This window comes from Mobula birostris, chromosome 31, assembly GCF_030028105.1.
Source record: "Mobula birostris isolate sMobBir1 chromosome 31, sMobBir1.hap1, whole genome shotgun sequence".
Classification (NCBI taxonomy): domain Eukaryota; kingdom Metazoa; phylum Chordata; class Chondrichthyes; order Myliobatiformes; family Myliobatidae; genus Mobula; species Mobula birostris.
Window position 1 is genome coordinate 20,881,776 of NC_092400.1, and position 23,408 is coordinate 20,905,183.

At 41.5% G+C, this 23,408-nt stretch overlaps 1 protein-coding gene across 8 annotated transcripts in view; it reads left to right on the forward strand.

The window, feature by feature from the left end:
* Positions 1 to 23,408, forward strand: part of cux2b (cut-like homeobox 2b) — a 361,816-nt gene that overhangs the window by 187,468 nt on the left and 150,940 nt on the right. For all 8 annotated transcript variants that reach the window (XR_011883734.1, XR_011883735.1, XM_072248032.1 and 5 more), the window contains exons 2-3: positions 4,999 to 5,109; positions 10,604 to 10,651. Coding sequence is in view for 6 of the 8 variants with exons in the window: in XM_072248032.1 (XP_072104133.1) it covers positions 4,999 to 5,109; positions 10,604 to 10,651 (159 nt within the window). In the remaining 2 variants the exon portion in view is untranslated. The remainder of the gene's footprint in view (positions 1 to 4,998; positions 5,110 to 10,603; positions 10,652 to 23,408) is intronic.

Genomic DNA, 23,408 nt, shown 5'->3' on the forward strand with positions numbered 1-23,408 from the left:
AAAAAAGAATTTGTGAGGTAGTGTTCATGGGTTCAATGTCCATTCAGAAATCGAATGGCAGAAGGGAAGAAGCTGTTCCTGAATCACTGAGTGTGTGTCTTCAGGCTTCTGTACTTCCTACCTGATGGTAGCGGTGAGAAGAGGGTATGACACACAAAATGCTGGAGATAGCAATGAGCAGAGGCACATCCTGGGTGATGAGGGGTCCTTAATGACGGACACTGCCTTTTTAAGGCACCGCTCTTTGAAGATGTCCTGGATACTTTGTAGGCTGGTGCCCATGATGGAACTGACTAATTGTACAATGCTCTGCAGCTTACTTCGATCCTGTGCAGTGGCTCCTCCATATCAGACAGTGACGTAGCCAGTCAGAATGCTCTCCATGCTCTGCAGAAACTTGCAAGTGCTTTTAGTGAAATATCAAAGTCTCCTCAAATCAAATCTAGATCCAGCAGTTGCTTTCTCTACACCAGGGGGGTTCCCATCCTGGGGGCAGGGTTCTATATCTTAAAAATGCTTGGGAACCCCTGCTCTACGCTGTCTTTAGAAAATAGCAAGGCATGAAACTCGAGCTTGGCTCGCATCATATCCACACCAACACTCTTCATTTGTAGAGCTGAGCAGCTGTAGTGTGAAATGCAGCGCTACACAAAGTTGGGCCTCCAGACATCAGAGAAGTAGGACTCAAGGGTTAGACTTCAGATGGATGATTGATTTCTCCCCTGCCCTCCCCGCCCCTCGCTTTTTCCCGTGCTGGTGTGAATGCATGTGATAGCACAGCTGAACCTGTAGTGGATTTAGTGCAGAACAACTTTTGAGTACAACAGGGCTTTTAATCAATCAAGTCCTTTCCTAGTGGGAAGCAATTTGTTCAAAGTCTTTTCTAGTGCAGTTGGGTCTTATTGGTAAGCACATTACGGCATTTGTTTTTTTTTAAGGTCATCACTGCTTGATAAGAACTACAAAAAGGTCTGTGTCCCATTTCCTGACTAGTGCCAGTCCCTAGATGGAACGTTTATTGACTGCCTGGATCCAGCAACTGTTCGAATTTGATTTCACTTTGGAAGGAAGAGAATTTCAGTCAGTTTAAATGAACCAATTGGAATAATGGAGGGATTGTTCCTGTTTGCTGCTGTGGACAGGGATAAGGTTGCCTTTTGGGGTGGTCTGTCAGGCACAGCCTGCAGATACTATTTATTTCAGTTTGAGCACAAAGGCTTTGTCGGAGCAGAGCAGATGTTCATCTCATGTCTGTATCTGCTATTTGATGAGAAATTTATTGCTGTTCTGCTGGGTTTGTGTTCGTCTACTGCCGAGTCTATTAGACGGACGAGTGGCTGGCAGCGCGCCAGGAAATGCAGTTTAGATGGAATTCGTGCTCTGGCTGCCGCCTCTGGGAAACAGCAATAATGGATTTGCTAGGCTTGTCTGATTGGCTGATTGATTTTGTGTGATTTGATTTATTGATCAATACTCTTAAATTTGACATCGTAGCAGGTAAACTAATCTTTGTGTGTTCAAGCCATCTTTGCATTGCAGAAAGCAGAGAGCTGATAAAGGGTGCCTGATTGGGATCTGAGCTTATCTTCATCATCCAGTGCCTTGCACTGCCTTGGCAGTGTGCGCGGAACACAATCGCGAGGCAGAATAGTAGAGATCTATAAATTGATGGAATCTAAAGCCCCCAGCATCGATTACCATTATAACAAACAGCAGTGCGCAGAATGTCTGATTATTTTTAGACAAAGATTCTGTGCTCTCAGCAACAATTTTGCTGATGCTGTCGCTGTGTCAGATATCTGCTGTTGATTGCAATTAGTCACGGCGTGGAACGGAGGGAAACGTGGCTGTGAATGGGTTACCATTTGTTTTTTGGTGGGGATAAATGGCATTATTTAGATTCTTGCTGCTCCCTTGTGAGTCAAGGAACTTGTCAGAGGAGAGAGACCATTGTCCTTCATTAGAAGAGCTCTCGTTCTGCCCCCTCCCCCTTTTTCAAAAACATCTTGGAGTTGTAATTTATGGGAGCGCATTACCCCTCTGCTTCACCCATTCCACCATCTTGAGAAGTGTGAGCCTTCCTTGTATTTGTTGGTGGATTGTTCCTTGATAGGGACGAGGAAGCCTGGCCTACTCTTGGCTTTGCTTGACATTCATGTTCACTCATTGGCCATTTTATTAGGTACATCTGTATACCTGCTCGTTAATGCAAATCTCTAATCAGCCAATCGTGTGGCAGCACTCAATGCATAAAAGCATGCAGAGGTGGTTAAGAGGTTCCACTGTTGTTCAGACCAAACATCGGAATGAGGAAGAAATGTGATCTGAGTGACTTTGACCGTGGAATGATTGTTGGTGCCAGATGGGGTGATTTGAGTATCTCAGAAGCTGCTGATCTCCTGGGATTCTGACGAGTTCTCAGTCTCTAGAGTTTACAGAGGATGGTGTGAAGAGCAGACAACATCCAGTGAATGCTAGTTCTACGGTGAAAATGCCTTGTTAATGAGAGGAGAATAGCCAGACTGGATCAGGCTGACAGGAAGGCAGTAGTAACTCGGATAACTACAAGGCACAACAGTGGTGTGCAGAAGAGCATCTCTGAACGCACAACATGTTGAACCTTGAAGTAGATGGGTTACAGCAGCAGACCGCACCAGATTCCGCTCCACTTCCTAATAAAATGGCCCCTGAGTGTCTTCCCAGCAGGCTTTGGCTGCATAATGAATATCTCCTTTGGTGATTTCCATGCCTAGGAAGCCAGGATTGGTTGAAGGATTTGTGTTATCCTTTGCCGTCAATGTGCGGCAATTAGAAACTGAGCTTCCCAGCCAGTCTTGCACTGGTTAAACCCATCGAGGCATTGGCCAGGTCCCTGAAGGATCTCCTTTTGATGGAGCTCACTTCTAATGCTGATTTTAATTTTTAATCTTCCAAGCTTACATCTTTATACAGTTTACTCATTAATTCTTTAAAGTCATCTTATTTCCTGCCAGTAATTATCTATAGCTGAATTCATTTCACACCTTGTAACTTCATACATAGCTTAATAGATGCATGGTGTGCAATGTTGCCATGGCATATAATGAACAGGCTTAAACTTTCCTGTCAAGCTGTGTTTCTGGAGTATTGATGTTTGCAGGAAAAGGCTTCAAAAGTAGCAGCAATCTAAATGTTGCCTTTTTATGAAATTCTCCCACCCAACATTTTGTTTATGAAGGTTGAACTAATATTTCTGTAAAGATTCTTACTGCCTGTTCAACTGAATAATACTGATTATAGAAAACTAATCTCTGTCTGAGTTGTTTAATGCAAACACTCCTGATTGGTAACTGGGAGAATAATTTCGCAGACCTGCTATTTTGATCAGTTGTATTGACTATTTACATATTTCTTGGAACGTTTCCGATTGGAATTAGCAGAAACTGTGGAGCATTGCCTACATACGAGTGTGATTATCTGTGTGGGCAGCACAGTAGTGTAGTGGTTAGCACAACGCTTTACAGTGCCAGTGACCCAGGTTCAATTCCCACCACTGACAGTAAGTAGTTTGTATTTTCTCTCATTAATGCGTAGGTTTCCTCTCGCAGTCCAAAGACTTACTGGATTGTAGCTTAATAGGTCTTTATAAGTTGTCCTGTGGTTGCCCTAGGGTTAAATTGGGGGTCACTAGGTGATGTGGCTCGAAGGCCCAGAAGGGCCTATTCCACACTGTATATCAATAAATAAATAAAAATGAAATAAAAATAACACCATAGTAAGACTATTAGATCACTTGCTAAATAAAGTATGGAAAGGATGCTTAATCATGTAGAAAGCCATTTGACAATTGAGACATCAAACAAAATTAGCTCCATTGGGATAAGGTGATTCAAGAATGATATTATAATGTTCCAAAAGCCATACAGAAACAATATTTTATATTCACATTTTAAAAGTAATTTGCAGATAGAACAACTTTTTCATGCATCCGTTAAATTTCTCAGTGGCAAAATGCTATTTCTTGTGATTGATTCGTTTAAGTTTGAAATTCACTTTGTTTCTGTGGTTTGAACTATATAATCTGTCATAATTCCTGATCCTGCTGTGTTTAGCAGTTGATGCAAATGATAGCTGAACACTTTCATTTGTTTTATGAATATTTTATAATGGCTGTATACTTCACAATGTGGTATAGACAAAGAAACACCACATCAAGTTGAATGACATTTTTTCAAATTGTGTGAAGTTGGAATTCATGAATTTTCTGATGAATATAAATTCTTTATTTATGTTCCTGAATATTTTATTTCACTTCATTCTCTCCCCTTGTGTGTGCTCACCCTCCACCGAAACATGTTCTTCCATCTTCACCCTCCATTATTGATTCCTTGCTGAGGGATGGACAGTATTTATGTCAGGATACTCAAGTGGCCAAACCCCACACCTGAAGTATTAATAACTATTATGAGACTGAACCAAACCTTGTCCTTCCAACTGAGGGTTCAGAATTTCGTTCTGGAACAGATGCCCTGAAATGTTATTCTCCTTCCCCAGAATATTTGCTGCCATCTTTTACACAGCCCAGCCGAGATTCGATGACCTTGCACCAGAGTCAATGATTGGATTTTTTCCGTTGGTCATACCGTCTAATCACTTTGACCTACTAAGCAGGCAGCAAAACTGGTGCTTGCTTCTCAACTGTGATGCTTTTAAAAAAAAATCTACTAATTTATACTGCGTTTAGTGCAGCTCACTGGTGTAGTTTTCAACTAAATTCAGTCCCTGAAGCATCTTAGCGATTGGTTAGTGATAAAGCTCTGCAGGTGAAGACTGATTTATCTTGAACATCTGATTATCTAAAATATCTGATCATCTAAAAGACTTCCATTGATTCTTACTCCTCATCCTTTTTGGCAGCTCAGCATCAGTACTAGTTGGGGCCTGTTTTGTGTTAAACTTTTTAAGCAGACTTTTAACCTCCCCAGTAATAACTTGCCATGTCTCTTATCTCATTTACAGAAGGAGCTGAACGCAGTTGCCTCAGAACTAGCAGCTCGACAGGAAGAGAGTGAACAATCTCACAAGCGTCTAATAGAACTGAGCCGAGAATTCAAAAGAAATGTGCCAGAGGTACATCACTCTAATGCAAATAGCTAACCAATCCTTAACGTTTCAGTAAGTTGCAGAAAAATGGAGTGTTAATTGTAAATTAATGGTTTGAAACGTACCTAAGTTAGCCAGAATATGTATCTGTTCAGTTAGGCTTGGTTTTCCAAAAAGGAGAATATTTTCCACTGGCTTAAATTTTTATTCAATGAGACCTGAGCCTAGCAGGAAGGAATATCGTTTGAACACCAAATTAGTGTTCATCTTCTTGGTATGATACCTGTCTGTGGGTTACTGAAGGAAAGGTTACCAAGATATCCTTTTCTAGTTGGTGCTCTGTCGCCTCACTACCACTCTCCCTCCTCCTGCCCCTCATTCTGCAGAAGTGCCATCCTCTACCCTCTCCACAACATGGACCAATAGCTGTAAGGTACAAGGCTTCCTTATTAATGACTGCTTTGGTGCAGTGCCAAAAAGGAGTATGGTGTACCCCTAGGGAAGATGGAGGATATTCACTAAGAAATAGGTAAGAACAGGTTTAATATTGTGCTTGTCTTGTGTTTGGCTGAGGAGCTAATGGCAATTGTACTTTTCTATAGTTTTGTCAAATTGGGGTCTAGCACTTGGTGGTTTAAATGCATGATGATGTTCAGACCTGGAATTGTAGAGTAGAAGTATCGAGATTTCCATTCTGTGTCACTTGATTCAGATTTGTTACATTAGTGACCCTGATCTCATCAATCCTCACGATCACTGACTTTTTTTTCCCCCCCCCAGCACAAATGATGATCATTAGTTCAAAGCTTCACTTCTCGAACCAGCTAATCTGTCTTTAAATTGCTGGTTTCTTCTGCAAATTTTTCCTTCTCCGCCTCTCCTCTTTCTGGGTCTGACTTTCACCAGGTAACAGTCCCAAGGTAGAAGAATGTTTATTGATTTTAATTTTTATTTAGAGACACAACTCAGAACAGACCCTTCCAGCCCAGTGAGCCACACCATCCTCTTTAACCCCAGCCTAGTCACAGGACAATTTACAATGACTGATCAGCCCACTAATAGTGGACAGTGGGAGGAAATCAGATCATACGAAGGATTGTCCTGTCAAAGTTGAATGTCCTGTCTAACTGATGGCACATCACACTAGACTTAGACACTTTCTAGCAAGGATCAGTCCAGGCCAATGAGGCCCTCAGAACTTCCACATCATCCGGGTAACTATAAAACCAATTCCTGTGCTCACTGTCAACGTTTTAGAACAGCTTCTTCCCGTGCTGTCAGATTTCTGAACCATGAATAGTGCCTCACTATTCCGCTTAAACAGCCACAGAACAACAAACCTCAGGGCATACAGTACTGTTGAAAATTCTTAGGCACATGTATATAACTAGGGTGCTTAAGGCTTTTGCACAGCACCGTATTCGTCAACGTGGAGCAGAGAGTAAGTTTGTAAATCTAGCAGCAGCAAAGAATGTTGAGAATGGTACGGGTGGGGCATCGTGGGAGGGATGTTGGGAATCCATGGTGGGGCGTCGTGGGCGGGTGGGGCAGCATGGGAGAGATGTTGGGAATGGTGCGGGTGGGGCATCGTGGGAGGGATGTTGGGAATCCATGGTGGGGCGTAGTGGGCGGGTGGGGCAGCATGGGAAGGATGTTGGGAATGGTGTGGGTAGGGTGCTGTGGGCTAGATGTGGGACGGGTGGCAGTGAAGGAGTGCCAGGGATGGTGCAGGAGCAGACTCACCCAGCCCTGAGACACCAGACAAGATCATTTGATTCCAAACAATTGGTTTATTGATTATAAAACAGAATGACTCACTGGTACTTCCAGAGGGGAAGCACCTCCGGTGAAGGGGCTTGTCGTGTCCATTCTGGGGCAGCTCACCCAGTTTTGGTCCCCACCAGGCACTCAGCACTCACCTGTGGCTCCAAGCATGCAACAGCAAACGCACCCCGTACACCACTTCGACAGGTGGGCTAAAGCAGGTGAGGGTAGCCAGAGGGCCTAATACCCTGGTGAGATAGGGGCATGCCTGCCCTAGCGTATGAAGTTAGCTCTGGTAGACTGGGTGGGTGAAATCAACATTGAGATCTAATGGCCAAGAAGGCAGCTCTGCAACTCTTCGTGGGGAGCAAAGGGCATGATAAAGCACAGAAGTAGTCCTGGCTATCCGCTGCAACCAAGGAAGGCCTCAGTTTGTGACGACTACTCATACCACTGGGCCCGGACTTCTGAGATCGAGGAAGTGGAACCTTCCCAGTGCAATGGCTTTTCCACTTTAAAACCTCTCCTGTACAGGTTTTACTGCCATTGTCAGATACGACAACCAACACGCTGTCCTGTTCTCTTGATTGACTATAAATGAACAAAATTAGCGCAGATAATAGACTATCCTGATGCAATGCTTTCGACGATTTCATCCTCCAAATCTTCCTTTTCATTGTACCATTCAAAATGATTGTTGATGCCTTCAAACTCTTCATAGGTCCTAACTTGTTGAAGTAGTGAAATCATTTCATTTTCACTCCCAGCTGTTTCTGGCATCTCTGACACTGAATGCTTGAAACCACAGTGAGCAAAACAGTTCTAAGTTGTCTTGCTGCTTATTTCTCGCCAACAATCAGTGACAGAAATCATTGCTTTTTGAACACAAACACACAAAACTGTCACTATTTAAAAGCTGTTCGCTCTAAGCATGGTTTAGTGTCTAATGGCCACACAAGAGCGCTCCAGTGACACTAGTATATGATATGTATATGTATGCTCTCGTCAGCCACTTTGCGTTCAGACACTCCTGTGCCTAGTGTCACTTTATGAATGTACAATCAATCCATGTATATAAGCTTCCTTATGTATTTATATTGTGATTTTTAAAAATAATTATTGTGTTTGTGTTGTTTGGTGTTCCAGAGTAACAATTATTTTGTTCTCCTCTCCACGTGTACTGGAAATGAATTAAACAATCTTGAAATTGAGGAGTAGAATTTGGCCATTCAGCCCATCAAGTCTGTTCTGCTATTCCATCATGGCTCCAGTCCCGTGCCTTCTTCCCTTATCCCTTCATGCCCTGACTAATCAAGAATCTATCACCCTCTGTCTTAAATATACATAAAGACTTGGCCTCCACAGCTGCCTGTAGCAATAAATTCCACAGATTCACCACTCTCTGGCTGAAGAAATTCCTCCTAATCTCCATTCTAAAAGGATGCCCCTCTATATATTTTACACACATGCATATATGTGTTTTTTTTAAGTGTGTGCACCACACATATACAAACCAGAATTTGACTTCTAACTCTGGAGATGCTTTGAAGCACTGTTATTTAATAAATGGTGTTAATGCAAGCTCAGTGCGGGTGTGGAAAGTTAGAAGTGTGAATTTACATCATTTGATCTGGCTCTGCAGTTCGTAAAGGGTTCAAAGGCAAGGTCACTAGTGGCCATGTGGAAGTTTGTAGCCATTTGATGGTGCTTTGCTTGAACGTTGTTGAGCGAAGAGGTGTTAAGGGTATAAACCAGCCCTAACTTTAGTTTGTATTGCTGATCAAAATACAGTGCCCCCATGATCTCAAGGTCATTGTGACCTGCTGACGTTTGCACAGAATTTTTAGGAGATTGTTTATTGCATTGCCAGGAGGTTGTTGCTTTAAACTGTGTCACTCATTGTTTGGTGGTAATGGAAGCCTCAATGTGAAGGGGGAAAGCTGGAACTGAGACGTAAACATCATATGACCCAGCCAATTGCCATTTAAGACTGCTTGGATCAGTTCTTGAAAACTATTTTGCAATGACACCAATTGAATTTGGAGGCTTGTTTAACTTGGTCTCTGCCTGAAAGACATACTTTGTGGAAATGAATGTTGTACATGCGCCAGTTATTTTCGTGAAGAGCTTGGGTTATTTTTCACAATGACATGAAAGCGTGAAGAACTGAGTTGTTCAAAACAGCTGTCTGTCTTTGCAGCTTTTCACACTTGGCTTTATTGACGTATCTTTACTCAGTTTCTCGATGTACGTAGAGATTCTCATTGGAGCTTCTTCAGAACAAGCTGCCAGTGGAGGCAGTGTAGGCACATACATCTGCAATATTGAAAAGGCCTGTGGACAAGGGAAGACGTGGAGATATATGGGCCTAATACAAGCAAATGGGATTAGCATAGATGTGCATTGCAGTCAGCACAGATTAAGTGGGCTGATCCTCTGTTGTATGTTTCTCTGATTTCTTTTTGACCTTGCTTTTCCAACCAGCCATTTCACTCTATGTCCACTCAAAACAGCCTTCCAAATTCACACCCCTCGAACGCTGGTCTCTGTCTCTTTACCTCCTAGAACTCTTGAAGAACATTTCTTAACTAAGCTATACTAAGCTCTACTTCAGTGTTTAAATTATCCTCGAGCATTTGTGAGAAGTTTAGATTTTTTGTGTGTGTGTGTGTTAAATGAGACTATGCAATTGTGTTGACTGCATGTTGTGCCAGCATTGACTTGTGCAACTAACTGGAGAGCTGTGTTCTTTTACTTCTGATTGGCATATTTACTTGTGCCATCTTTTTATTTTACCCTGAAGCACCTTGCTAAAATTGGGTATTATTCACATGATCCATATTTCCCTTTCTTGGGTGCTGAGCAGTAATATTTGTCCTTTCCCATTGTGATGCAGTTTAACAGGAGAGATAATGTTTGCTCTACTGCTGGTATACGTGCAAAGTTAGCAAAGAAGTAGCTTTCTCACTTCTTTTATACAGTACTGTACTGTGGAGGAAAATGTCTTGGGTACATGTTTAAAAAAACTGTAAAGTGTTGATTTCAAAACTAATGAAATTAAGAAGTTCAAAAAAATCATAAATTTACTATAAAGAGCAGTACACAGGAAAAAAAACCACTCAATCAAATCAATATTTGGCATGACCACCTTTGACCGTTCCAACTGCATCAATTCACTTAAGGTACGCTATAGTTCAACTTCATAAAAAAAATTCAGTTGGTAGAACCTGCCACAGTTCTTCCACAGACTTTGGATATCTCGCTTGTTTCTGGCTCTCCAGGTAATCCCAGACAGCCTCACTGAAGTTGAGATCAGGGCTCTGTGAACGTCATACCAACTGAAACCATATAAAAATCTAGGGTGTGCAAGACTTTTACACAGTACTGCATCTTAGGGTTGTCCATGTCTGTTAACCTGTTAGAGAAATACTGCTAGCCTTCCACCTTTTTTAAAAGGAATGAAACAAGTTGAAACCTCTCCTATTTTGATTTCATAGCACTTTTCCCCTTGTGCAACAGAAGAAATAAATTCACCAAATTGATTGTCTTTCCTTGGCTAACTCAAGGAACAATAGATTTGCAATGCTATTATTTGCACAACCTTGGGATTTGAGCCTAAGCAAGCATTTTCATTGTTGACTTATGCTTCACGAACTCTGATGCAAAGGCGGAACATTGGGTCAAATGTCTAATTAGCATGGGTGCATTTGTGTTGGAGGACATTGTTACAAGTTTATCTTTAAACTTTGTATTTCAGGAGATTAGAGAAATGGTCGCACCTCTCTTGAAGACCTTCCAGGCCGAGGTAAGATTTCCAAGTTAATAGTCTGACAAAATAATGTCAAAAGTGTGCTGTTGACTAAATATATAGTCCATAATGTAGAAGTTCTTTCTCCATGTCACCATTGAGCCAGATTTTTTTTTGCTCAATTTCTATTGGGTCATCACTTTATTCCCAAGAGGTATGGCTTCCATTATCTGTTGAAAATACTTGTTGTTTTAATTCAAGTGATCCTTGGGGCACTTAAGATCACTTCTGAGATTCCTCGTAAATCTCACAATTTCTTCTCTTGCAAAGATGAGAAATTCTGCAGATGCTGGATATCCAAAGCAATACACACAAAATGCTGGAGGAACTCAGCAGGCCAGGTAGCATCTATGGAGAAGAAAAAACAGTCGACGTTTTGGGCCAAGACCCTTCTTCTGCTGAAGTAGGGTCCTAATGAAGGGTCTGGGCCTGAAACATCAACTGTTTATTTTGCTGTTATCCATAGATGCTGCCTGGACTGCTGAGTTCCTCTAGCATTTTGAAATTGTTCTTTTGACTCATTTTCATTCATTTTCCTTTTTGCATTTTATTGCTGTTGGTTAATGTCAAGTGACTGAGACAATATCACAACGTTGCAGTGTTACTGATCCACATAGTGTTAACTCATTGTTTGCTTATTCTAAATTGTATGTTTTTACCCCTTGCATCTATTCAAAAATATTGAATTCTGTCTTTTGTTAAAGACAAAGAGCTTCCAAATCAATTTCTTTCAACATCTGTCCTGGATTTCTACAACAATGTGCTTAATTGTTCACAATTTATGCTGTGAAAATCTCATCACTTGTACATGACGATGCTGATGAGAAGCTGTATCAAATCAAATAAAATTATTGTATGCTTTGTTAAAAACCAGCAATTTATCTGTAACATGAGGACAGCGTCTTGTAACTCTGTTTTGATTTTGCCTTATCAGGTCAAACTACCTGGGTCATGAAAAATCTATTAGTGACATTTTTTTTCAGGAATAAATTGAAGGGATTAACATTCAGTCTGTATTATTGCTGTCCCACAAAAACATGTTTTTATTTCAGTGGGTCTTGTCTTGGCTCCTTCCACCCACTTCACTACTTCTTTTAAGATGGAAAGTGAAGTTATTCGATCCCAGCCGAGGGTCTGGTCTTTAACCAAAGGAAACTACAGAGGTCTGAAGAACAAGTTGATAAATTAGTGGCCTTCACCAAAAGGCACGACAGTGGATTAGCAAATGGCTAACTTTTAAGCAATGAAGGTAGCATCTACAACATCCATCTGTGGGTTCGGAGTTTGGGATTTTTATATTCTGATCTGTTAGCTTTAGTGCGAGGAAGAGGATGAGGGGGTTGATGTCTTTCTTTCTACTACAATGGCTCTCTGTATTTTATGGCTATCTGGAAAAGACAAATGTCTGAGTTGTATTCTGCATACGTACTTTGATAACACAATGAACCATTGAACATTTTGACCTTTGTTCTGGAGCAAAAACACAGAGAAAATGGAACATAACAATAGTTGACAAAAAAAAGTTTTAAAAAGTATTCGGTTCGAAGTTCAAAGTAAATTTATTATCACAGTACATAAATGCACTATATATAATCCTGAGATTTGTTTTCTGTTGGGCATATCAATAAGTCCATAGTAGAATCAATGAATGACCCCACCAACTGTCCATTCAACCAGTAGGCAAAAGACAACAAACTATAAATACAAAAAGAAAATAATAGTAATAAATAAATAAGCAATAAATATTAATAATATTAGATGAAGAGTCCTTGAAAGGGTGTCCATAGATTGTGAGAACATTTCAGTGATGGAGCAAGTGAAATTGAGTGAAGTTATCCCCTTTGGTTCAAGAACCTGATGGTTGAGGGGTAATATCTGTTCCTGAACCTGGTGGTGTGAGGTGAGTCCTGAGGCTCTTTTACCACCTTCCTGATGACAGCAGCAAGAAGAGAGCATGACCTGGGTGGCGGGGGTCCCTGATGATGGATGCTGCGTCCTTGTGACAGTGTTTCATTCAGTTGTGCTTAATGGTGGCAGTTTTGCCCGTGATGGACTGGGCTGTATGCACTTTGCTTTTTGTAGGATTTTCCATTCAAGGGCATTAATGTTTCCATACCAGACTGTGATGCAACCAGTCAGTATACTCTCCAACACGCATCGGTAGAAGTTTGTCATGTTAGATGTCACACCAAATCTTAAAGCACTATTGTTCTTTTTCTTGTAATTGCACTTGTGTGCTGGGCCCAGTACAGGTCCTCCGAAATGATAACGCTGGGAAATTTACAGTTGCTGACTCCACCTCTGATGAGGACTGGCTCATAGACCTCTGGTTTCTGACTCCTGAGGTCAATAATCAGCTTCTTGATCTTACTGACATTGAGTAAGAGGTTGCTGTTATGAAACCACTCAGCCTGATTTTCAATCTCTCTCCTACGTACTGATTTGTCACCACCTTTGATTTGGCCTACGACGGTGGTGTCGTCACAAACACGAATATGGCATTGGAGCTGTGCTTAGCCACACAGTCGTAAGTGTAAACGGAGTAGAACGGAAGGCTAAGCACACAGCCTTGTGGTGCTCCTGTGCTGATGGAGATTGTCGAGATGTTGTTGCCAATCTGAATTGACTGGGGTCTGAAGTGAGGAAATCAAGGATCCAGTTGCACAAGGAGGTATTGAGGCCAAGGTCTTGAAGCTTGTTGATTAGTTTTAAGGGGATGGTAGTATTGAATGTTGAGCTGTAGTTGATAATGAGCATCCTGGTCTATGCATCTTTACTGATCCAGATGTCCCAGGGTTGAGTGAAGAGCCAGTGAGATGGCATCTGCTGTGGACCTGTTGCAGAGAGAAGGTTCAAAGAGAAGATGTATAAAGTTTAAAATTAAGTAATAAAGCTGAGGATTGGAAATAATTTGGAATTTGACAGAAGAGGACGAAGAATTAGATTGAGAGGAAAGACATGAGGGTAAACTAGCAAGGAACGTGAGTGGACTATAAAAGCCTCTGTAAGTGTGTGAGAATTAAATTATTCCTGAGCCAGAAAGTAGGTGCCTTACATCAAATGTACTAAGAGTAACAAAGGAATTACAGAGCAGTTAAGTAAGTTGTTTGGTTCTGTTTTCATCAAAGAGAATACATACAACTTCCCATTTACTGAAAAGGAGAAATTAGAGGAAACTAGAATTGAGGAAACTTTTTTTCATTTTTTTTGTAATTTATTTTTATTGAAGTTCATCATCAAACAAAACTTTCCATAAGATGTATTTCAGATACTATACATGTATATCATATAATCATATTTGTCACAAATCTCCACATAATATTTATCTGATGTATACACTTATAGAAAGGAGAGGAAAGAAAGAACAAACAAAAGAAGAAAACTATGTTCAAAGTAGGGAGTGATCTTTTTTTTTACAACATATTCATTGACTAAAATCAGGCCTATGAGGTGTTATGTAGTTAAACCATTTTTCCGAGTATGAATCAAATTGTTCCAACTTATGATTAACAGATGTTGTTATCTTCTCCATTTTGTAAATGTCCATTGTAATTTCCATCCATACATTTAAAGTTGGGCTCTCCTGTGATAACCATTTCCTGGTAAGGGTCTTTTTACCAGCCACCAGCAGTATATTCATTAAATATTTATCTCCTTTTCAACCATTCTTGAGGTACATACCCAAAATATATGGTCTTATTTTCTAAGGTTATTTCACATTTAAAGATGTCTTGTAGGGCATTGTGTATCCCACTCCAATAGTCTTTGATAACGGGGCATTCCCAGAAAAGATGATGATGGTTTGCATTTTGATTTCCACAATTTCTCCAGCAAACAGGGAGGTTACTATCATAATGGGATTTCTGAGAGGGCGTAATAAAATATCAAGTTTTTCCACCCGAACTCCCTCCATTTCTGTGAACTGGTACACTTCCATTGATACCTCCATATTATTGTCCATTCTTCCTCAGATATTATTATCCCTTCTTCCTTCTCCCATTTTGTTTTAATGTATGAAGTCGAATATGTTTTAAGATTTGACAAGCCCTTATACACGCTTGAAATTATTCTACTACTGTTGTCTGAATTATATGCTTTTCTAACTAGCTCGATCAAACATGTACTTGTCTTGGTTACATTTTTAACCGTCTTATTAACATACTGTCACATCTGTAAATATCGATAAAAGTCTTGTTTTACTAATAAGTGTTTCTCTTTGAGCATTTCAAAACTGAACAGTGTGCCTTCTAGGAAACTTTTTTTCTAAACACAAAGTTTTGTTGAAATTACTAGCAATGAACCCCCTGGCCAAGATTAAATGCATCCTAGATTTCTCAAAGGTGAAGCCATTGAACTAGTTTGGTATCATTTTCTAGAAGTCCAAAGATCAGGTGTTCTCAATCTTCTTTATACCATGGACTCCCTACCATTAACTGAGGAGTCCGTGGATCTCATTTTGGGAACTCCCGCTGTAGATTATGGAACAATTTCTAAAAAATGCATGTGGTAATTTCCACCCATCCACCCAGCATCCTCTTTGACTTTCTACCATCAGGCAGGAGACTCCGATGCATAAAGACAAGAACGGTTAAGGTGGGAAACCTCAGGTCAGTAGGCTCCTGAACTCCCTGCCGCACTGCCTTCAGTGTGTCACCAGATAATTTGTACTGTACCCTACAATACTTAATTTATGCACTTCACTTTGTTTATTTCTGCATAATTCACTTGTGGATTTTATTCTAGTCATAGTCATAGCCATAGTCATACTTTATTGATCCCGGGGAAAATTGGTTTTCGTTACAGTTGCACCATAAGTAATTAAATAGTAATAAAACCATAAATAGTTAAATAGTAATATGTGAATTATGCCAGGAAATAAGTCCAGGACCAGCCTATTGGCTCGGGGTGTCTGACCCTCCAAGGGAGGAGTTGTAAAGTTTGATGGCCACAGGCAGGAATGACTTCCTATGACACTCTGTGCTGCATCTCGGTGGAATGAGTCTCTGGCTGAATGTACTCCTGTGCCCAACCAGTACATTATGTAGTGGATGGGAGACATTGTCCAAGATGGCATGCAACTTGGACAGCATCCTCTTTTCAGACACCACTGTGAGAGAGTCCAGTTCCATCCCTACAACAACACTGGCCTTACGAATGAGTTTGTTGATTCTGTTGGTGTCTGCTACCCTCAGCCTGCTGCCCCAGCACACAATTTTCCTGTTATTGTGTGTTATATGTGTGCTACTGTGTTTTACACCCCCTGGTCTGGAGAAAGGTTGTCTCATTTGAATGGGCAGTGGTCCTCATTGTCAGGGGTTTGAAATGCAAGAGCACAGATGTGTTGCCAAAGTCCCCGTCTAGACTGTTGTATGGGAGCAGATACATTTGCACAAAATGCTGAAAACGTTCACAACACTGCGTTCTGGGATTGGGAGATTCCTGTCATAGGAGTAGAAATTGGGTTGACTGAGCCTGTTTTCCCTCGAATTTAGAAGAATGAAAGGAGATCTTGTTAAGATTTACAAAATTCATAAACGGCACAGTAGCATAATAGTTAGGGTAACGCTACTCCAGGGCCAACGACCCAGGTTCAATTCCACCGCCGTCTGTAAGGAGTTTGTACATTTTCCTTGTGACTGTCCCTCGTCTTTCCTCCGGCTTCCTCCCACGTCCCAAAGTCGTACAGATTAGTAGGTAACTGAGGGGCGTGGGCTTGTTGGGTTAAAAGGGCCTGCTAACAGTCTGTATCTCAAAATTTTTAAAATAATTATAAATTCTGACCCAGCCACATTGACTGTGAGGATACGGTTTAGCACAAGAGATCACAGTAGTAGGATATGGGAAAAGACATTAGCCTGTAGGTAAAGAGATATTTCTTCACTAAGAGCCTGGTGAACCTGTGGAATTGTTGATAGTTGAAGGCGGTGCAAGCCAAATAGCTGAATGTATTTGAGGTAGGTAGGCGTCAGGGAGTGTTAGGCTCGTGTTGGAGCATGTTACTAAGAGAGTACAAGTCAAGGTCTAGTCCTTCTGCCTTCTATGTTTCTGCAGCAAAAGCTGGGTAAGACCGGGGCTGCTTTCTTCTACTGTGGTGCAGCTGCTAGAACCTGTTGCTGAGTGACTTTGGTTCTTGCGTCAGATCGTAAAAGTGCTGCACAGAGAGAAACAATAAAAAATCATTGTGGCTCTCCCAAGTTTTTCAGTGGTCAGTTATTCCCAAAGCTGCCTTTCCTTGTTTTATTTTTAGATTTTTCCCTTTCAATTTGTTTAATCAACCCCCTTGGAAAGATGGTTTCAGTCCCTAACAGCTATCGGTTGATATCTAAATTTTGATTATTTTCTATTCTTATGTCCCTCATAGGTGACTTTCAAAGCTTCTAACTCCTTCCTTCTGCTCTGGTTAATACAAACTGATGAAAATTTGCTACTCTTCCTTTGGCTTCAGCTTTTTGGTTATTCAGAAGTGAATAGTGTGGCTCAACCAATGCAATGTATAATTTAAATAACATCTTCCCAATTTATCTACTCTGCTTTTAACATGCATTAAAAGAAAATAGAATCCCATTTGCCTTATTTCTGGTGCTTGGGCACGTGGCCAAGTGGTTAAGGCATTCGACTAGCGATCTGAAGGTCGTGAGTTCGAGCCCCAGCCGAGGCAACGTGTTGTGTCTTTGAGCAAGGCACTTAATCACACAGTGCTCTGTGATGACACTGGTGCCAAGCTGTATGGGTCCTAATGCCCTTCCCTTGGACAACATCGGTGTTGTGGAGAGGGGAGACTTGCAGCATGGGCTGCCTGCCTTCCATACAACCTTGCCCAGGCCTGCGCCCTGGAGTGTGAAGACTTTCCAGGCGCAGATCCATGGTCTCGCAAGACTAACGGATGGTGCTTGTAATACCTACATTCTTATTTCAAAAATCTGTCCTATTCCGCCCAGTTAGAGTTTTACCTTGAGGTCAAATGAATTTTCATGCTCTACATTGACAGGTCTCAGTACTGAACTGTATCTGCCATCTATCTGCCCACTCCTATAGTACTGTTGACCTTCTGAATTTTCACACAGGTTTTCTGCATCCTTAAATTTGTTCATGAAACTGCTTTAAACTTTATTCTTAGATGTAGTCATTCCGAAAGTTATAGTAAATTTATTATCACTTATATGTCACTAGGTACTCTCTTCTGCCCGTTATGCTGCCGGCATTTAGGGCAGCAATGAAGGTCCCCCATTTCTGACGGTGTTCAGGGCTTCCTCCATCGTGTCAGTAGCTTGCTTTTCACCACTGTCAGTCATGCAGGTCCCAGGTAGAGACTCAGGAATACCGTCGCACTCAGATGTAGAAAGATTCTTCATTGCTGTTTCTATAACTGTTTTGCTTGACCAGTCAGGGTTCTTAGCCCTGAGCTGAACCCCCAACCTGAAAGACCGCTGGACCACTCTTAGTCTGGCCTCTCTACCCTTTGACCCGTTTGGCATGGGTAGCCCTGCCAAGAGCCAAAGCATAAAGGCCTGGCTTCAGCCAGCATAGCTCTGTCTGTCATTGAGGCACGCAGGCCTCCAAAATCCACAACAAGGTTGTGGCCCTCTTGGAGCATCACCTTATACTAGTTTGAGATTAATTTTCTTGCAGGCATTTATAGGAACGTAAAGAAATATAATAGAATTTATGAAAATGAGCCAAGAATGTCAAACAACCAATGGACAAAAGAATACAAATCATGCTCATAATTTTAAAAAGTGACTGATACTGAGAACTTGAGTTGTAGAGTCCTTGAAAGTGAGCCTAATGAGTTGAAGTCGAGAAATCTTTTCTCTTTTGCTCCTGGCCGTTTCCAGCCTCTCCAAGCCTTGAATGCTTGAAAGTGCACTGAGGCAGAACAATTCTGAATTGTCTTTACTACGTATTTCCAGCCAATCGGTGCTTTTTGAATACAAACGCACGTAATTGACGCTACTTAAAAGCTGTTCGCTCTAAGCATGGTGTTGTGTCTAGAGGCTACGTGGCGTGCATGGAGCTAACGCTAGTTAGGAAAAAAAAACAGTCTCCTGTCCCAATTAAGCGGCCGAGTGTCCCAAGTAAATAAAAGGGAATCCCAGCTATTTTCTCGATTAGTTTTTGTTCTTTAAGAGTTGTCCCAAATAGGCGTCATCTGCCCCGATTAACCAATGGCCCAGTTAACTGGGATCCACTGTGCTGGGCAGAGCCCATAACCCCTCCAGTTTCTTCTGTTTGCTGCACATTTGAATTGACGTTCATCTCAGCAAAGTTGACAGGAGGAAAAAATGTTTACACATCAGTTAATATCTTGAAGGCACAGCTGGGGGGTGTAGCAGTGGATGCAGAATAAACCACAGCATTCAAAAGGGAGCTGAAGAGGTATCTGAAAGGAAAGAATTGGCAGGAATTTAATGTGTGGGGGGGGTGGGGTGGGGAGGGGGGAGTGCTTTCACACTGCTGGTTGGGACAAACACACGCTTGTAAGCATTCTGTGAATCTTATGTTGCCTTTGTTTAATTTATGAAAATAAAGAGAAAGCAAAAGTAATCCCGGCTAATACTCTTTGTGTATATCACAAGTCATGAGCCAGCCACCCCAAATATATCCACTCATTCGTGCTCCCTCCCTGTGTCTCTTTCCAAGTTACTTTGTTTCAGTGCTTTTAATGCAATTTCACCCCCTGCCCCATTTTGAAATAATTTTGCTTTGTGGCACCTAGTCAGATGCCTCATGTAAACCCTTTTACAAAGACCATTTCCTGATCTTGCCTTCTTTTTACATTATTCTCTCAAATTTAAATAAATCAAATGCCTCGTGCCATCAGACGAATCCCTGATTGGTCCATATTTTTTTTTAGAAACTGTCCACTATTCAGCAGTTTGCAACCCAGTTTGTTCACCACCAAGGTCAGCATGGGGTGACTTGGCAGCATAGTGGTTAGCACAACGGTTTGCAGTACAGGTGACTTGGGTTCAATTCCCACCGCAGCCTGTTGGTAGGTTAACTGGTCATGGCAAATTGTCCCGTGATCAGGCTGGGATTAAATTGTGGGATTGCTGGATGGCGTGGCTCGGAGGACCGGAAGAGCCTATTCCACGCTGTAACTCAATAGATAAAGCAATAAAAAAAAAACTGTTGCTTTCTGCATTATCCCTTCCGTTTTTGGCAGAGATGTATTAAGTGTGGCACTTCATACTTATTCTGGGACAATGCCATTTAGTGCTGTTGACTGATTTCCAGTAATACATGGAATACTGCATTTGTCTAAAAAAAAATCTGCTCTAGGATTTTGCATTGTCCTCCTACTACTGTGCGGCAAAATGCTGTGCCATTTAGTAAAACCCTTAGTACTCCGTGCATAATCTTCTTTCCATTGTACGCTGAAAGGAGTAACTACTACTTTTAGGTTGACTGGTAAATGCCATACAGTAGCAAGGAGACCTGGGGTTTGATGGAACATGTAACATACAGCTGATAGTTATTATAGCCATGCATCATTAACCCCAGAGCAACAAAATAAAAAAAAAATGTAATATTAATAGAAAAAGGTAAAATGAAATTGCATGGACTTCAGAAGGAAAAAAACTACAATCAATTATTGTAATTTATAGTAGTCATTAATTTCAAACTTGCTTTGCACCGTAATGCTGTTTAAAAAGGAAAGTGAAGTTGATTACATTAATTTGTCCGGATCTCGTGAGGGTTTTAACTCTGACAAGTAGAAATCTGAAGTAGACTACTGTTCAATTTCAGGTGAAGGTTTTATTTTATAGAAGTTTACCGTTAACCTAATGGAAAAAGGAAATTGGTACCAATGCAATAAATTTTGCTTACAGTAATTTCCAACCTAATAATTCAAAACATGAAAATTAAAAACGTAATTGTGGTTAGAATTTTAGCACCACTCTGTTCTGATGTTTATCTTTTGAAATGTGTATTGATTGGAACAATCAGCTGACATTCAAAGTGATATTATGTTTATTGAAGGGTTTTGTCTAAATGTCAATTCACATTTTCCATTTTCAAAAGTTTAATAATAGAGCTTTTGAGGTCTGCTTTTTCTCTCTTCCCCTAAAGACTAAAGTTAAACATATGATTCTTCTGATGTCTACTGTGGTTAATAACACAAACTTATTGACTTGCTTCCCTTGCAAGAAAGACCAGCCTGTGTGTGTGTTTGCTGGGAGGCACTGTAGGACTTGAGGTGTGCTTCTGCCCAACGGCTGTTGGAGAATATCGCAGGATGAAAACTCAGAATCAGATTTAATATCACTGCCGTAATGTCGTAAAAGTTGTTTTTGCAGCAGCAGTACATTGCAATACATAATGAAAGTTGAATTAGAGTAAGAAGTGTGTGTATAAGTAAAAGTTAAAAAGTAGTGAGGTACTGTTCATGGGTTCAATGTCTGTTCAGAGGAGGAGAAGTTGTTCCTGAATCACTGAGTGTGTGCCTTCAGGCTCCTGTACCTCCTCCCTGATGGTAGCAATGGGAAGAGGGAATGACGCACAAAATGCTGGGGAAACGCGGCAGGCCAGGCAGCATCTGTGGAAAAGAAAAAAAAAGTCAATGTTTCAGGCTGAGAGGGTTCATCAGGATCAGATTTCTAAATGAACATTGAACCCAAGAACACTATTTCACTAGTATTTGTACTAGTTATTTAATTTTACCTTTGCAGCTTCTTAAAGTTCATAAGTACCTTTATTATCAAAGTATGTATATTAACGTTATCATCAAAAGTTGTATACATTATACAATCTTGTAAATCAATGTGCAGAGGGCGAAGAAAAAACAAATTGTGCAAACAGTAAAAGCAAGCAAATTGCATTCAAAGTGAAGTCCGTGGAAGAGAGTCCAAGCACGGACTCGAAGCCTCAGCCTGAGTTCAGTGCAAAGCCGAGAGAATGTTGCAGAGCAGCGAGCTGAACTGGCCCCCCCTCCCCTCCAGCTTCTCGTGAAGTCTTTGTAATTTACTGCCTGCCTTTACATCATCAGCAAATTTAGCAACTTTTCCTTCAGTTCCCGCATCTAAATCATACATATCGGTTGTAAAATGTTGAAGTCCCAGGACTGATTCTTGTGACATGCTCCTCATTGCATCTTGCTTCCCAGTAAAAGGCCCATTTATGCATATTCTGCCTTTCCTGTTAGTCAGCCAATCCTCTATGACCCCTGAGCCATGAGCTTTTATTTTTCTGCTGTAAACTTAAAAAAGATTCTTTCTGCAAATTTAAGTGCATTTCTCCCCACCCCACTAACTTTTATCCGTTAGAGCAGAGCTTCCCCCAACCTTTTTGATGCCATGGACCCCAACCGTTAACCAAAGTGTCCATGGACCCCAAGGCTGGGAAACCCTGCACTAGAGGGATTACGTTTTACTGTTTAAAGGAGCTTTAATATATTAGTCAAGCAAACTTCCCTTTTACAAAGCACGTTGATTTTGCCTGATTATCTTGAATTTTTCTAAGATCCCTGCCATAATGTCTTTAACGCCGGCTTCACATCTGTCATGGCAGCATGTTAGGAGCTAAATGAGCCGCGTTTTCCTGCATTTTGTCTCACTCCCAACTGTTCCGCTTGGCATAGAAACACAATCTATATGGATCTTTTTTTGTTTTGAGTTGTTTTTCTTGATCATCCACCCTTTTCTCCCCCCCAAAAAAAGCCTCTACCACAAATTCTGCCCCTTCGCATCGGTTCCAAGCCCCCCTCAGCCGTCCAACCAGTGCAGTGGTGCTACAAGTATTGCAGGAGTCGATCATCTGCACGTGATTCTGACCTTGGGCGCTCTGTGGTTGAAGTTTGCACCTAATGCTTGTTCTACCCTGGGCACACTGGTCTTCTCCCATATCCCAAGGTGTGAAAGTTATTAAATTGCAGGTTGCTTGTAAAAGTGTCTGGTTGAAGAATGGAGGGTCTTAATGCGAGAGAATAGAACTGAGGCTGGTGGGATTTGTCTGAACCACAGGGTAGATTTGATAAACTGAATAGCCTTTTCCCAAGTGTGGCCAAGTGGTTAGGGCGTTGGACTAGCGATCTGAAGGTCGTGGGTTCGAGCCTTGGCCGAGGCAGCGTGTGTGTCCTTGAGCAAGGGACTTAACCACACAATGCTCCATTCTACCCAGCTGAGAATGGGTACCAGCAAAAATGCTGGGGGTTAACCTCGCGATAGACTGGCGTCCTCTCCAGGGGGGAGTCTCGTACTCTCAGTTGCTTCACGCCACAGAAACTGGCATAAGCACCGGCCTGATGGGCGTGTCACAAGACTCGTGACAGAGTTTAATCTTAAAAAATGTGGAAAGGACTTGCAATGCCACCCATATCTTTGCCTCAAGAAGGTGGCATCCATCAATAAGGACACTTACCACCGGACACGTTGTCTCTTTTCATTAGTACCACCAGGGAGGAGATACAGGAGCCTGAAGGGAGCACTCAATGTTTCAGGAACAGCTTTTTCCCCTCCACCATTTCTAACCGGTCCATGAACCCAGGGGCACTCTGTTGCTATTCCACTTTCAAATCAAATCAGGTTTAGTTATCATTCCACCATGCATGGATACAGCTGGATGAAATGGGGCCAAAGTGCAAAACATGCACAGCACATGACATAGTCACGCAAAAAAAAAATACGTATATAGACCATGTCAGCACGTCCCACAAATTGATGGTGCAGTCTCCCAGCAGTATACAGATGTGTGTCTCCGGCGTCTCCTCTCCTGGACTGCAGCAGCAGGCAAGCCTGCAGCTTGAGGCCTAGTC